Here is a 17,584-nt window from a genome sequence, read left to right on the forward strand (position 1 = left end):
GGACCATTTCAGGGGGGGCAAAGTGTCTCATTGTTTTTTCACTAGAAAAGCACTAGAAGAGCAACATCTGGCTTTGGGGACTAAGTAGGTTTCTAAACAGAAAATGTCCTCTGAGATGAGGGTCAAAATACTTACATTTTAAGAAGAGATACTTTTCAGGGAGGCTCGTTCGGTCCAATTTAGTGTTTTTCTTCCATCGTTGACACCTAAGAAGACTGGAAAATCATAAATTAGACATTATGTCCTGCAGTCCAGCTTGAAAATGGCTTTAAGACCTGTTTTAGGTGGATCATCACACCTCAGATGAGGGTTAAAAGACATTTTTAGCAATTTAAAGGCCTACTGAAACCCACTACTACCGACCACGCAGTCTGATGACGTATGCGCGTGACGTCAATCGTTGAAACGGATGTATTCAGCCCCATTGAATCCAATACAAAAAGCTCTGTTTTTATCTCAAAATTCCACAGTACTCTGGACATCTGTGTCGGTGAATCTTTTGCAATTTGTTTAATGAACAATGAAGACTGCAAAGAAGAAAGTTGTAGGTGGGATCGGTGTATTAGCGGCGGACTACAGCAACACAACCAGGAGGACTTTGAGATGGATAGCAGACGCGCTAGCCGCCGACCTCACCTTGACTTCCTCCGTCTCCGGGCCGCCGACCGCATCTATTATCGGGTGAAGTCTTTCGTCGCTCCGTCGATCGCTGGAACGCAGGTGAGCACGGGTGTTGATGAGCAGATGAGGGCTGGCTGGCGTAGGTGGAGCGCTAATGTTTTTAGCATAGCTCTGTGAGGTCCCGTTGCTAAGTTAGCTTCAATGGCGTCGTTAGCAACAGCATTGTTAAGCTTCGCCAGCCTGGAAAGCATTAATCGTGTATTTACATGTCCATGGTTTAATAGTATTGTTGATTTTCTGTCTATCCTTCCAGTCAGGGGTTTATTTATTTTGTTTCTATCTGCATTTAAGCACGATGCTATCACGTTAGCTCCGTAGCTAAAGAGCTTCACCGATGTATTGTCGTGGGGATAAAAGTCACTGTGAATGTCCATTTCGCGTTCTCGACTCTCATTTTCAAGAGGATATAGTATCCGAGGTGGTTTAAAATACAAATCCGTGATCCACAATAGAAAAAGGAGAGAGTGTGGAATCCAATGAACCCTTGTACCTAAGTTACGGTCAGAGCGAAAAAAGATACGTCCTGCACTGCACGCTAGTCCTTCACTTTCATGTTCCTCATCCACAAATCTTTCATCCTCGCTCAAATTAATGGGGTAATCGTCGCTTTCTTGGTACAAATCTCTCTTGCTGCATTGTAAACAATAGGAAAATGTGAGCAGCCCTTCCTCCTGTGACGTCACGCTACTTCCGGTAGGGGCAAGGCTTTTTTTTAACAGAGACCAAAAGTTGCAAACTTTATCGTCGTTGTTCTATACTAAATCCTTTCAGCAAAAATATGGCAATATCGCGAAATGATCAAGTATGACACATAGAATGGATCTGCTATCCCCGTTTAAATAAAAAAAAATCATTTCAGTAGGCCTTTAACAGGCCTGATACGGAATATTCTTCATGTTTTTGTTTGTGTGAACATTTCTAAAGGTATTGTATTGTTTTTTTTCATTAGGAACGTACCAGGAGGGCAATATCTGGCCTTGAGAACTAGATAGGCTTAAACAGAAAATTCCCTCTGAAATGAGGGTCAATATATACTTACATTTTAAGAGGGGACAATTTCAAGGCGAGTGAATGCTGTCCAATTTAGTGTCTTTGCTTAGGCTGTTGACTTTTACTTTGAAATTAGGGTCTACTATCCAGCTCAAAACCTATTTTTCGGCGGACCATCACACCTAAAATTAGGTTTAAACGACATTTTCAGCAATTGAACTGTTCTGATTCTGAATTCCGACTATAGAATATCCTTCATGTTTTTGTTCGTTTGAATAGTTTTTCCCATTACAAATGCATTAGGAGGGCAAACTACGGCCTTGTGGTTCCCAGAAATTGTTTACCCTCGTTTTTTTAATACAGAAAACCCACACTCTGAAATAAAGGGGAATACTTACATTTTAAGAAGGAACAATTTGAAGGGCGCGAATGCTCTCCAATTCAGGGTTTTTGTTCAGACCACCACGTTGATGCCTAAGAAAAACTGGGGAATCTTCAGGATTGACAATAGGGTCTGCAGACCAGCTCGAAAAGGCTTTAAACCTGATTTGGGGCTGATCAGACATTTTTAGGTGCTAAATTCTGGCTGAGGAATAACCGTTACATTTTTGTGCGTTTGAACAGCTCTGAGGGTGCTGCATTGCTTTTTAATTAGAAAGGCAAATCTGGCCAAAATCCTAATTAAAATAAGGGTCAATATACATGCATTTTCAGAGGGGACAATTTTCAGAGGGGCTGGTACTGTAAGATTTCACATTTTTGTTCAAGCTACTGTTGCTGACACCTAAGAACACTGTGGAATTATTAATTTTGATATTAGGGTCTGCAATCTGGCCCAGAAATACATTTTAAGAGATTATTATGTGTGTTTTATATATTTTGACAGTTTTGGGGTGTTAAACTGGTTTTAGGGACTCCAGGACCGGATCCCACTCTCAATGCAGACTATGTATGAAAGACAGTGCTAGTGAGGAGGTCTGCTGGACTTTATTGATCTCCCCCGACACACTATAGACCTGAATAGGGTCCTCTATGGCCCGCGGCAGCGCTGCATGTCCCAGATTACATTTGCCCCTATACTGTATATACCGTATATTCCATGCATATAATAGAGCATATTGTCTATACTACTGTATTTTCCCTACGCATGCTTCAGTAGAGCAGGACTGGGTGTGGTAAATCTTCCAAATAATATTGAAATGAAGTGAGCCATGTCAACATAAACCCAATATGTGCATTTGTCAGCTTGTCATCCAACACCCTTCCTCTTTTCCATAAATACGTGCATGGCAGTCGCAGCCATGCCTCACACCGGTTAAATCAGCAGCAGCAGGTACAGTAGGAGTTCAATGAACCTTCTTCTTCTTCTTCTTCTTCAGAGTTTCTTCTAATTGTTCTGTGCTGATGCAGGTGTCAGCGATATGATGACCAACAACTCTTCCTTCACCACCTCTCCACAGTACACAAGCTCAACTGGTGTTGAGTATTGTGCAGGCATGTCGGCGGGCATGTACATTTGGGTGGTCGCTTCAATAATATGCAGCACAGTTGGCCTTCCGGCATCACTCATCATCCTAAGGGATATGTTCAAGGTGCATGTGAGGGATGGAAGTCCTTTCAGGTCCCACCATCTTTTTGTGCTGAACCTGTCATCCATGGACACTATCTTCTTAGCATCTCTTCCCACATCTGTGATAAATCACACCTTCTACAACCTAGAAATACTGGCGTTTATTGGAGACTTCCTATACGCCTTTAACATATGCGGAAGACCCATCATGATGGCGTGCATCTGCATGGACTGCTACCTGGCGGTGGTTCACCCGATCTTCTACCGGAACATGAGCCTGACTCCAAAGGTGCTGTGGGTGGTGGTGGTTTGGGCCGCGTCTATCATCTACGGTGTCTTCTTCGTCATACACAGGAAGTTGTACTTCAGCTACTATTCTATTATCTGCTTCATGGTGGCCATGGTCATCATCGGGATCTGTGACTCCTTCATACTGTATTCCCTGTTAGCGACCAGCGGCAGCAGAGGCCTCCACCCACAAAAGCAGAGAGCCATTTACACGCTGGTCAGCAGCTTAGTGATGGCGGCCATCTCCTACCTGCCTCCTGTGCTTATCTTTGTGATTGCCCTCGGCCTGGTCCCGGATCAGCGAGTCTTCATATGCACCATTGGGATTCCCATCACCATTACTTCAACAATGGGTTCTGCAGTCATGCCCATTCTCCATTTATATAATATTGGCAAATTAAACAGTCACAGCTTTAGATGCTAGCAGGCTTTGAATTTACTTATTTACTTTTTTTTTTTTTAGATAAAATTAACTGTAAAACACATAGTATTTTTAATAAAGCGTCCTGCACATTGATTAAATATTTAATAAATATTATATAATATTGGCAAATTAAACTGTCATATCGTTTGATACGATCAGGTTTTTGTAATTTTTTTTAGATAAAATTAAATGTAATATATGTTGTTTTTTTATTTAAGCATCCTGCAAGTAGCTTAAATATTTAATAAATATTACATAATATCGTAAAGTTAAACTGTCACAGCTTTAGATGCTAACAGGTTTTTTTTGTTTGTTTTCGTTGTTTTGTTTTTAGATAAAACTGACTGTAAAAAATGTTTTTGTTAAATCTTCCTGCACATTGATTAAATACTTAATAAACATTGTGTAATATTGGCAAACTAAACTGTCACAGCTATAGATGCAAACAGATTTAAATTTTTTAGATAAAATGGACTGTAAAACCTTGTTTTTGATATAAATGTCCCGCACATATATCTAATAGGTATGATATAATATTGGCAAATAAAGCGGTCACTTTTTTAGATGCTAGCAGGGTTTTTTTCCAGACATAATTAACTGGAAATTATTTAGTTTTTTATTTAAGCATCTTGCACATAAATTAAATATTTAAAACATTTGAAAAATGTATTTAATTTGCCTATATCACTGTAAAATAGCATTTGTTGCCTGTCAGCCCTAACTACAATGATAATTTCACAATATATATGATATTAATAAAAACCTTTTTTTGTTTTTTTATTTGTGTTATTCCTTAACTTATTTTCTCTAAAAATATTAGTACCTCAACCCAGTCTGCTTACCTATTATTTTGTTTAATTACTGTAACATAGATAAATGTCATGTGGCTATATTTCCTGTATTTGCTAATAGCCTAAAGACTCACTCCTGTTACTTTAAAGGGGATGATTGCAACCTTAAGTGTCGTAAGCATTATATCCCACCCTTTTCAGGCTTTGAGCATGTAAACATTGCCTCATGTAATTATATACATGTGTTGTCCACTAGTAATAGCGATTTAGCTGAGTTTAGCTGCTAATGTTAGCAATCATTGAATGTACAGTATATTCTGTCATCACAACATGACTGCAAATTGTTAGTTACTTCCCTTGGATTGATTTTATGCATGTGCAGGTGTGTATGTGACAACTTTTAATCAATAAAATTTTCAATTTTTCTTTGTTTTAGAATGAATCATTTATGCTCGTTTAAAGGTTTTGGGGGTGTTTTTAACAGGAAGGCAGTAGAGCTTGGGTACAGGACTGAGATGTTTTAGTTAGGAAATCTCCTCTGAAATGAGCTTCAATATGCTTACATTTTAAGAGGGGACACTTTCACGAGTACAAGTGCTGTCCAATTCAGCATTTTTGTTCAGGCTCCCATTGTCGACACCTTAGAAGACTGCGGAATTGTTCACGGAATCTTTTAGATTGACATACTGTAAGGGTCTGCAATCTGGCCCAGACATAGTTTTAGGCCACATTTTCAGAGGGGCAACATTTTTGTTGGATGCGTTTTCAATATGAAGGCTGTAGACCTTTGGGGCAGGACTGAGAATTTAGTCAGAAAACACCCTCTGAAATGAGGGTCGATAACACCTAAGAAGACAGGGGAATTTTTCAGAATTGAAATTAGGCCCTGCAGTCCATCTTGAAAAGGTTTTAAACCGTTTTTTGGGGCATATCATCACACCTGAAATGAGGTTTAAAATAAATGTTTAACTATTAATCGGGGTTGGGGCTGAATTTTGGCTCAAGAACAGCCTTCACGTTTATGTTTAATTGAACAGTTCTGAAGGTGTTGCATTGCTTTTTCACCAGTAAGGCACATGAGAAAATCTGGCCAAAATCCTCAATAGAATGATGGTGAATATACTTGCATTTTAGAAGGGGACACTTTTCAGAGGGAGTAGTGCTGCAAGATTTAACATTTTTGTTCAGGCTACGTTGCTGACACCTAAGAACACTGTGGAACTTTTCAGTTTAACATTAGGGTCTGCAATTTGGCCCAGAAATATTTTTTAAGAGGGGGTAATTTTGTATGTTGTACATATTTCAATGGTTTTTGGGGGTAAAACTTGTTTGAGGGACTACAGTACCTAAACCCACTCTCAATGGAGGCAGTTTCATGAAAGACAAGGAGGTCTGCTGAACTTTATTGATCTCCACCTACACACTATAGACCTGAATAGACTCCTCTATGGCCGGCGGAAACATGTCCCAGATTAGACATTTAGCCACTACATATATATTCCATGCATATAATAGTGTCACCTTGTCTATTCTACTGTACTTTTCCTTACGCTTGCTTCAGTAGAGCAGGACTGGGTGTGGTAAATCTTCCAAATAATATTGAAATGAAGTGAGCCGTGTCAACGTGAACCCAATATGTGCATTTGTCAGCTTGTCATCCAACACCCCTCCTCTTTTCCATAAATACGTGCAGGGCAGACGCCGCCATGACCACAGTAGGAGTTCAATTAACCTTCTTCTTCTTCAGCGTTTCTTCTAATTGTTCTGTGCTGATGCAGGTGTCAGCGATATGATGACCGAGAGCACTTCCTTCGCCACCTTTCCAGATTACTTATGAAGTGTGAAGGTGCACTGGGATAGGCTCCAGTAGATTTATGCTGCTTTAACATCTGCTGACTGAAGCCTTGCTTTTGAAGAATCCTCCATCAAGTCTTTTATTGGGCGCCAAACAATCATCCATGCCAAGGGTTATACTTGTATAGCGCTTTTCTACCTTCAAGGTACTTAAAGCGCTTTGACAGTATTTCCACATTCACCCATTCACACACACATTCACACACTGATGGCGGGAGCTGCCATGCAAGGCGCTAACCAGCACCCATCAGGAGCAAGGGTGAAGTGTCTTGCCCAAGGACACAACGGACGTGACTAGGATGGTAGAAGGTGGGGATTGAACCCCAGTAACCAGCAACCCTCCGATTGCTGGCACGGCCACTCTACCAACTTCGCCACGCCGTCCCTTGAGCTCATCTGGTTTTGAGTACAGTGCTAGCATGTATGTGTGGGTGGTCGCTTCGCCGATTCGTAGCACAGTTGGCCTTCCGGCGTTGCTGCCCATAATTTCCGGGAAATTTAACTGTCAAAGCTTTAGATGCTAACAGGGTTTGCATTTATTTATTTTAAGAGATGTCCTATAATGGCTTTTTTTGCCGATATCCGATATTTCGATATTGTCCAACTCTTAATTACCGATTCAGATATCAACCGATACCGATATATACAATGGAATTAACACATTAGTATGCCTAATTTTGTTGTGATGCCCCGCCGGATGCATTAAACAATGTAACAAGGTTTTCCAAAATAAATCAACTCAAGTTATGGAAAAAATTGAAGTCACAAAGTGCATTATTTTTTTTAACATGCCTCAAAACAGCAGCTTGGAATTTGGGACATGCTCTCCCTGAGAGAGCATGAGGAGGTTGAGGTGTGTGGGGTTGGGGGGCGGGGTTAGGGGGTAGCGGGGGTGTATATTGTAGCGTCCCGGAAGAGTTAGTGCTGCAAGGGGTTCTGGGTATTTGTTCTGTTGTGTTTATGTTGTGTTACGGTGCGGATGTTCTCCCGAAATGTGTTTGTCATTCTTGTTTGGTGTGGGTTCACAGTGTGGCGCATATTTGCAACAGTGTTAAAGTTGTTTATACGTTCACCCTCAGTGTGACCTGTATGGCTGTTGACCAAGTATGCATGGCATTCACTTGTGTGTGTGAAAAGCCGTAGATATTACGTGATTGGGCCGGCACGCAAAGGCAGTGCCTTAAAGGCACACCCCCAATATTGTTGTCTGGGTGGAAATCGGGAGGAATTCGGGAGAATGGTTGCCCCAGGAGATTTTCAGGAGTCTCCCGGGAAAATCGGGAGGGTTGGCAAGTATGACTGGGAGACGCAACTACTCTGTACTTCTCCCTACGCCCGTGTACCACTCCGTACAGCGTCGTTTTAAAAATACATAAATTTTACATTTTGAAACCGATACCGATCATTTCCAATATTACATTTTAAAGCATTTATCGGCCGATAATATCGGCAGTCCGATATTATCGGACATCTCTATTTATTTTAGATACAATTTACTGTAAAATGCATTGCTTTATTTATTAAAGCATCCTGCACGTTGGTTAAATCTTTAATAAGTATAATTTGAAAATGTATTTACTTTACCTCTATTACTGAAAAAATAGCCTTTGTTTCCTGTCTTCAACTAACATACTAATGATACTATAGCGCACCTGTATATTAACCGCACCCACGAAACTATATTTTACATATATTAGCTGCACTGGACTATAAGCCGCATGTAAATACCTTGCGAAATGAGAAATGTTTACATAGAGAGATTATATCGATACTGAGGAATTTGTGAAACGGAAACAATACAAATAGAATGCCGTCGTAAATAAATAATACTAACACAGACACTTGTAAACGTGTTAGCATATTAGCTAATGCTAACAACGCTAGTGTCGTTAGCATTATGATAGCACGTATAAATATGCATGAAAAAACTCATACAGACGTCACACTTGAGACGGTTTAGTAAGTATAAACATTTTTTAGTTATAACATAAAAACTTACATACGTTACTTGGAGTGATGAATGAAGAATCCATATGAGTAGAAACACCATGGACGGCTAGAAGACTGAACGGGACTCCACTTCCTGTTGAAAGCACTCCCGGTAAATGGAAAGACAATTATAGAACTCGTCCAAAAGATGGCGCCATAACACAAACAATAAAACACCCTCTCTGTGTATTTGCTTTTTTTTTTGTTATTTTGAAAAAAAATTGTATTACGGCGGTCAGCTAAGAAAAATCCATAAATTAGCCGCAGGGTTCAATGTGCAGGAAAAAAGTAGCGGTTTATAGTCATAATCATTTTTTACGCCTTAATTTGATTTTCCTAAAAAAAAAAGAAAATAATCTTAAAACCCTGAACACCCTATTTTTTTGTTAAATTAATGTTGTATAAATACATGCCATGTGGCTATATTTCAATTTGCTAATAGCCTAAAAACTCACTCCTGTTACTTGAAACCCCTCCACATCCCACCCCCCGGATTGTAAATAATGTAAATAATTCAATGTATATACTCTGATGATTAACTTGTGTGATGACTGTATTATGCTGATAGTATATATTTGTACCATGAATTGATTAACGTGGACCCCGACTTAAACAAGTTGAAAAACTTATTCGGGTGTTACCATTTAGTGGTCAATTGAACGGAATATGTACTGTACTGTGCAATCTACTAATACAAGTTTCAATTAATCAATCAAGGCTGATTGCAACCTTAAGTGTTGTAAGCATTATATCCACTTATGTTTTCAACCAGTAATAGCAATTTAGCTGATAATATTAGTTATAATTGAATGTATATTCTATCATAAACATGACTGCATTGTGAGTTAGCTGCAAACAGCCCCTTTGAATGAGTTATCTTCTTCTTAGCAATCTTGTACAAAAATAAAATAAAATCCCTTGAGATGGGCCAATATATATTTTGTGTGGTTCAAAATATGCATTATGAGACTTGGAGTTGAATAAAGAAGTTACGTGGAAGTATATTTTGAAAAAGCAAATGACAGTCTTTAAATAACATTGCTCATCTACAATGATCAGGTTACAAAATAAACAAGGTGGTTATTTTAAAATCCTGCAGGTGTGCTGGAACATTATTTACATATTCCCACTGGACACGGCATATATAATATGATAAATACACTGCCTTACAAAAACACGAGCAGAGCAGAAAGTTTATGTTTAGCTACTGTTGGAAAATTTTAAAATAGCCACGTTGTACTTCTAATCATAACCACAAGATGGCTGAATAATGTCTCTAATAGTACAGTATGTAGGGTTATTTCATTCCTTGGAATGTAATTCAAAGCACAACATTGGAGCACTGTAAACTGACAAATTTACATGAATGCTCTAAAAACATTGTTGCAGGTTTTTATTTTTTAAAACACACTATATGCAAAAATAATCTGTGTAAAATTGACAATTTTCTTCATAAGGTATTGCATTTTATTTTTCACAAAAGACTGGTCACAACATAACCAAACGAGATACACACACACACATATATATATATATATATATATATATATATATATATATATATATATATATATATATATATATATATATATATATATATATATATACATACATATATATATATATACATACATATAAATATATATATATGTATACATACATATAAATATATATATATATATATATACATATAAATATATATATATATATACATATATATATATACATATATATACACATATATATATATACATATATATATATATATATACACACACACACACGTGTGTATGTATATGTATATATATATATACATGACAAAATAAAAATATGTATACATGTATAAATATATACATTAACATGTATACACACACATCTATATATATACATATATATGTGTTTGTGTATAATATATATATATATATATATACACTACCGTTCAAAAGTTTGGGGTCACCCAAACAATTTTGTGGAATAGCCTTCATTTCTAAGAACAAGAATAGACTGTCGAGTTTCAGATGAAAGTTCTCTTTTTCTGGCCATTTTGAGCGTTTAATTGACCCCACAAATGTGATGCTCCAGAAACTCAATCTGCTCAAAGGAAGGTCAGTTTTGTAGCTTCTGTAACGAGCTAAACTGTTTTCAGATGTGTGAACATGATTGCACAAGAGTTTTCTAATCATCAATTAGCCTTCTGAGCCAATGAGCAAACACATTGTACCATTAGAACACTGGAGTGATAGTTGCTGGAAATGGGCCTCTATACACCTATGTAGATTTTGCACCAAAAACCAGACATTTGCAGCTAGAATAGTCATTTACCACATTAGCAATGTATAGAGTGTATTTCTTTAAAGTTAAGACTAGTTTAAAGTTATCTTCATTGAAAGGTACAGTGCTTTTCCTTCAAAAATAAGGACATTTCAATGTGACCCCAAACTTTTGAACGGTAGTGTATATACACAGTACATATTATATATACATACATATATATCATATATATATATTAATACATTCACACACAATATATACATATATATAACACATTCACATACATATAATATACATAAACATATATATATATATACACACACAGTATATATATACATATATCTATATACATATATATTATTGATATATTTTACAAATGTAATCGTTTTATTTGCTCATTAAATTTGTCTTATAAGTGTGTCTAACAGTAAAAAGTTTTAAAACAATATGTAAAAATATTATAAAAAAGATTTTGTGTGCTCTTATCACATAAAAGACAATTAACAATGTTAGTATAACAATAATATTATGATGCAACACCAAAAAACTAATATTTTCCAGGAGAGAAATTAGTTTAACATAGCTTAATTATCACTTTTGGCAGTTGGATTCCACAGAAAGCGTCCTGTGTCCATGTAGCAATAGTGAAAGTTTGCAGTGGTAGATTAGTGTGTAATTGTAACTTGTCAACCTGATTGTGCACTTTTTTTTCTTCTTTTTTTAAATTTTTTTTATAAGTGTTTAAACTCGTGCAGCAACATCATTGGCGGGTAAGATCTAGCAATGTGTATGTGGAGATTGGACAATGTCTCCATTGACTAGTTTTGACCTCCCTCCGGCCACCAGTTGACAGAAAAGGCAGTTGATTATTAACTGGGAGGCAAGTGTGTGTATGTGTTGCTGGGTGAAATTGGAGCGATGCCTTGACACCCAACAGGAGCTACCTCAGAATACACAACGCTAACATTTAACACATTAACACGCACGTTAATTCTTCACAATTAATTCTCCGGTGGCCTCTGGGTACAGCGATCGTCCACTTGAAGCACGGAGGGCAACATTATGCTTTGTGCAAATGCAAAAATCCCTGATGGCCGTACCACAAAGTAGCTGCAGACACACATGCGGGTGTGCGCCGTTGTCACACGTCGTCTCCCGCCGTCTTCAACATACAGCAGGCCTTTCTTCTAAGGAGGCCCTTGCCAGACGTGTCGCACACAGGGACCCCTCTGACCACAACAAAACGTCTATGAGCGTAAACAAAGAACCCCATCAGGTTGGGAAGACACTGAGTGGAATACCAAACATTCCCCTCGATGCATAGCGTGTCTCACTTTAATGGTGAGATGCAAGAAAAATGTTTTCTTCAAAAAGATCCTCAGTTGGATTGTGAATTATTTACAGAGTTTCCAGTGTTGTTGTTGAGGCCAATACAAACGTGACCAAGAACACGGGATGAATGTAGTGAGTCACTGTGTGTCACTAACTTCTAATTTGGTGACTGACTGGATGCTGGCTACTTGCTTGCACAATCGCCCATAAACAAAAACAACAGCCCAATCGCATAAATATTGTCTCGCACTTCCCTTCAGGTTCAAGTGTACCCACTCCAAGTGTCCGCTAAACCCAAATATTCTGGATTCTCGGCCGTCGGGGTTACAAATCCGTTGACTTGCCTCGGGCCGTTTCGCTGGACTTCCCCCTGGTCGTCCGCCTCTTCAGCCCCGGCGACGGCGTTGGCCTTGGCCACAAGGTCCAGGTAGTACGGGTTGTCAAAGGCAGGGGAGCTGGCGGGCACCAAGTACCTTGGGTTCTCCACACTGTGGCCGGACGTTAGGCCATTGGGGAGGCGTCGCTCCACCTTGGAGACTTTGCGAGGCAGAGTGCTGGGTCGCTGAGGCCTCAGCTCGTGGACCTCGTGATTGACGTACTCTAAGAAGGCAGTAGACAGAGGTACACAACTTTTATAATGCGGTGGGAAACCTTTTTGTAGTTTTTCCAGAGTCCTCAGAGAGCCGATCTAAAATGCATGAAAAATGATGACGGAGAGATTGAACAATTTTCATAATTATCCATAATGCTTTTTTTTTTTTTTCCATAAAGAAATACAATCATGTGTGCTTACGGACTGTATCCCTGCAGACTGTATTGATCTATATTGACATACACATACACAATATGTATATATTGTGTTTTTTATGTTGATTTAATTAAAAAAATAAAAAAATTTTTTTTTTTTTTTTTAAATTTTTATTTTATTTCTTGCGCGGCCCGGTACCAATCGGTCTGCGGACCGGTGGTTGGGGACCACTGGTATAACTCACTCGCTCAATTACTCTATCCCTCCACAGTATACTCACTCCATCATCCATAGTATATATACTCACTCACTCTATCCATCCATCCATAGTATACTCACTCTCTCCATCCATCCATAATATACTCACTCACTCCATCCATAGTATACTCATTCACTCCAATAATCCATGGTATAACTCACTCACTCCATCCCTCCACAGTATACTTACGCCATCATCCATAGTATATACTGTATACTCACTCACTCACTCTATCCATCCATCCATAATATACACACTCACTCCATAGTATACTCATTCACTCCATCCATGGTATAACTCACTCGCTCACTCACTTACTCCACCCACAGTAGTCACTCCATCCATTCATTGTATACTAACTTGCCCACTCCATCCATAGTACGTACACTCACTCATTCATCCATCCATCGTACTTTCACTCACTCATTCATCCATTGTATACTCACTAATTTATTCATTCATCCATCCATCGTACTCTTACACACTCACTCACTCCATCCATCCATCCATCGTACACTCACTCGCTCATTCATCCATAGTACACTCACTCACTCATTCCATAGTACACTCACTCCATCCATCGTATGTACACTCACTCACTCGTTCAGTCACTCACTCCATCCATAGTACATTTGCTTACTCACTTACTCCATAGTACACTCACTCACTCCCTATCTACAGTATGAGGTTGCAGGCTCACCTGGCAAGGCGTGATTGTGACTATTGCCACGGTTTCTTCTGGGCAGCGAGTGATGAAGATGTTGAGGATGAAAGAAGCCGTTGGGCCCGTCCGTCTCCAGCTCGTCCTGGCTCCCGAAGGTAGGATCTTTGCAATAGCGGCCCGGGCTGGCCGGAGGCAGCGACGGGTCATCTGTGGGTCCGTCAAGGAAGACGGAGTCTGACTGTCCGCCAGCAGAGGGGCTGCGTGCCAGCGTGGGGTAGTGAGGGGTCCATGTGCCGTTGGAGGCGCTGGCTCCTACCGGCAGGGTCGGGTACTGACTGCGGCCCAGCGTGCCGAGGGAGGAGTACATGGTCCGAGGGGCTGCTGCGGTCATGGGTGGCTCCACATCTAAGCCCTGATCCCTGCTCTGCTACCGAGAGAATGTAAATCATCAATCTGGAACATCAACAGAAACCAGAAAATATGATAAGCAATTCATATGAAACACACCCTGTATGATTGGTGCCTGGACGGCCCGTTTGATTGGGCCCCGTCACCCTGAGACCTGGGGAGGAGGTTGGGTTGAGGCACCAGATACTTCTCAGCATCCAGCAGTTCCCTCATGTTGTTCCCGTCCTCTTCTAAAAGCTTCCGGAAGAACTGGCTATCCACTGGACTAGACAGGCTCATCTGCTCATCGTTCTGCAAACATGACCAGGCCAGATGTTTGCATATCTGGTAATGTCTACATATGTAACAAACATCTGTTTCCATACACACCTGGATGACTACATAGCGAGATGGATCCCTGGCCATGGCGGAAAAATCATTTACCAGATCTTTGAATTTGGGTCGGCTGTCTGGGTCAATCATCCAACCTTCCGAAGAAAAAGGAGCCAAGATTATGATTCATTGCTCACCAAAACAGCAGCAACAACCATATACACCAAAGTCTGATCATCATAAATTTCTAAATTACAGTGCAAAACGCCCTTTGGACTGGCTGACTCACGTCGACATAAGCGGTTGTCGACAAAACCGAAGCCAAAAATAGTCATTGCTTGCACATAATTTACTTGTGACTTTCGCCAGAGATATAACTAGAATGGCTATCAATTTTTTTTTCAACCGACAGTAGTCAGTTGACGGCATTCTTCCACAGCAATTTTAAATTTGACAAACAAGTCAATGGCGTTTTAAAATCGTGTTTTTATCATCTTCGTCTCTTAGCAAAGGTAAAACCATTTTTATCTTTTAACCTTTTTGAACAAGTCGTGCATGCTTTTATTTCAAGTCGCCTGGACTACTGCAATGCACTTTATGCTGGCATTAGCCAAAAAGCTCTCTCCCGGTTGCAGTTAGTCCAGAACGCGGCAGCACAACTTTTAACAGGGGCCAGGAAACGTCAGCATATAACCCCAATTCTTCGGAGTTTGCACTGGCTCCCTGTTCATTTTAGAATTGATTTTAAATCCTTGCTGTTTGTTTTTAAAGCTTTACATGGACTGGCACCTCAGTATATCTCGGAACTCATCCAAATTTACACTCCTGCGCGTGCTCTGAGGTCCGAGAGCCAGCTCCAGCTCGTGGTGCCCAGGACAAGACTTAAAACCAGGGGAGACAGGGCCTTCTCTGTGGTCGGCCCTAAACTCTGGAACACTCTGCCCCTCCATGTTCAAACTGCTCCCACAGTGGAGTGTTTTAAGTCTCGTCTTAAGACCCACTTTTATTCTTTGGCTTTTAACACTACGTGAGTTGTGTGGTCTTCTGTCCTCTGTTGTCCTGTGTGGTTAGGGTTAGGGTTATAAATTTTGATGTCTATTTTACTGTTTTAATTGGTTCTACCCTTTAAAATCGTTTTTAATCATATTTATTTTTTATATTGTCTCTGTATTGGTTTTCTATTCATTTATTCTTTGTTTTTATTCAGTCATTGGTGTAGCATAATATTGTTTTTAATATTGTTTTTAATATCGTTTTGAATATTGTTTTTAACATGGCTGTGCAGCACTTTGGAAACATTCTTGTTGTGTAAATGTGCTATATAAATAAAGTGGATTGGATTGGATTGGATTTGTTCATATTTTTACTTTGACTCCTGTGTTTTCTAACAGAGCTGCTGTGCTAATTTTGTTGACTACAATGACAGTAATGATTTTGTTTCCCGGTAGCTAACAATCTTGAAAAAAATAAATAACAATTGTGTTAGTTGCTGTGGGAGAATTGACGTTAATACTGCCATGCCTTTATTTTGAAGCTTACTAACATTTAACCATGATCATATAGACGTCGATGGTGCAGATGAGGGGCTGCGGGAGTCGCTCTCCCCCCTCTAAGACATCTGGGATATCTCTGGCAGGGATCATGTCGTAGGGTTTAGCACCAAAAGTCATCAGCTCCCAAACGGTGACCCCTGAGTTCAGGAAATAAAGTACAAAATGTGTCATTTAGACTGCAGCTAGTTCCTTTCTAATTAGCACCGAAGAACACATACCGTAGCTCCAAACGTCACTCTGATGTGTGAACCTTCTGTGCAGGATAGACTCCAACGCCATCCATTTAATCGGCACCTAAAAGCAAACACTGGTGAATATGTGCCATTCTTAAACTGCAAACGGCGATAACGCTGCAGTGTCCACTTTACCTTGCCTCCGTCGGCGTGATATTCTGTCTCATCGATATCAAGCAAGCGGGCCAGGCCAAAGTCTGTGATCTTCACGTGGTTTGGGTTCTTCACCAGGACGTTTCGGGCTGCCAAATCTCGGTGGACGAGGCGCACCTCCTCAAGATAGTTCATCCCCTATGTCAACACACAGTCGGGGAAAAATTATACTACATTCAATATGAAGGAAGTCAAATTTACAGAAGCATTGCTATTGAAATGGACTTCGATAGGGATGTACGCTAACGAAAATTCGAAACCAAAAAAGAAAAAAAAAAAGAAAACCAAGGCTGATAATTGAAACACCAAAATAAATTATGCCAATTATCATCAACATTGCATTCATGGCTAAGTATGACTGTGTACTACCATCACTAAAATCAAGCCATTGCAAATACACAAATTATTATATTTATCCTTCAAAGAGTAAAACAATTTATTATTATGAAAATTTTTATTTCCGACTACTCACTATAGAAACAGCTTTGTTCCAGCCACAGCTACTCTTTTAATAAGTTACAGATATATTGCACATATTTATTTATAATTGTGTGATAGTTTTAATATACTTTAAATTATGCTTATGTAACGAAATTTCGTTCTTATCTGTGCTGTAAAGTTAAAATTTGAATGACAATAAAAAGGAAGTGTAAATCTAAGTCTAAGTCTAAATTTTGATGCCAAATTTGGCTTTTATTGTTCATGTGACTTTTTGTTCTGTCCTATTTTTGGTCTAGGGCAAGCCTGTGAGTATTTTGTCATGGTTTGTTTTGTAGCAACAATTTTGTTTGTTTTAATGTCTTTGCAGATGCCATCCTCAATTTCTCCCTGCTAAATAAATCTACCTGTGGGTACAAATAAAGTCACCTTGAACCTTAGTATTCCAACAATATACTATGGGTACTTCCCTTGTTTGGATTTCAGGTGATCTATTTAAACCCAAAGTAGACAACGTTTTTGATATTTGATATTTCTACATACGTTTTGCAGATCTCAGTCTGTGGATCTTTCCCGGATATATTAAAGTACGTCCCCTCCACACCGCAGACATGCAGCCTCAACTC

At 39.3% G+C, this 17,584-nt stretch overlaps 1 protein-coding gene and 1 long non-coding RNA gene across 4 annotated transcripts in view; both read right to left on the reverse strand.

Annotated features, from left to right (window-relative positions):
• The window catches only part of LOC133654984 (uncharacterized), a 10,383-nt gene extending 1,689 nt beyond the window's left edge, over positions 1–8,694 (reverse strand). Inside the window, exons 1-2 of one of the 2 annotated variants that reach the window (XR_009826924.1) lie at positions 8,602–8,694; positions 136–215 (exon numbers count right to left, since the gene is read on the reverse strand). This is a non-coding gene — a long non-coding RNA (uncharacterized LOC133654984). Of the gene's footprint in view, positions 1–135; positions 216–8,597 lie in introns of both variants that reach the window. The other variant, XR_009826925.1, reaches the window with a different exon arrangement.
• Positions 8,695–10,454: 1,760 nt separating this feature from the next.
• Positions 10,455–17,584, reverse strand: part of erbb2 (erb-b2 receptor tyrosine kinase 2) — a 34,035-nt gene continuing 26,905 nt past the window's right edge. The window contains exons 21-27 of one of the 2 annotated variants that reach the window (XM_062055710.1): positions 16,503–16,658; positions 16,353–16,428; positions 16,125–16,271; positions 14,639–14,736; positions 14,369–14,560; positions 13,898–14,288; positions 10,455–12,790 (exon numbers count right to left, since the gene is read on the reverse strand). In XM_062055710.1, the coding sequence (XP_061911694.1) occupies positions 12,453–12,790; positions 13,898–14,288; positions 14,369–14,560; positions 14,639–14,736; positions 16,125–16,271; positions 16,353–16,428; positions 16,503–16,658 (1,398 nt within the window). In that variant the 3' untranslated portion in view covers positions 10,455–12,452. The remainder of the gene's footprint in view (positions 12,791–13,897; positions 14,289–14,368; positions 14,561–14,638; positions 14,737–16,124; positions 16,272–16,352; positions 16,429–16,502; positions 16,659–17,584) is intronic. The other variant, XM_062055711.1, reaches the window with a different exon arrangement.

The sequence above is a fragment of the Entelurus aequoreus genome, linkage group LG08 (genome assembly GCF_033978785.1).
Source record: "Entelurus aequoreus isolate RoL-2023_Sb linkage group LG08, RoL_Eaeq_v1.1, whole genome shotgun sequence".
Lineage (NCBI taxonomy): Eukaryota > Metazoa > Chordata > Actinopteri > Syngnathiformes > Syngnathidae > Entelurus > Entelurus aequoreus.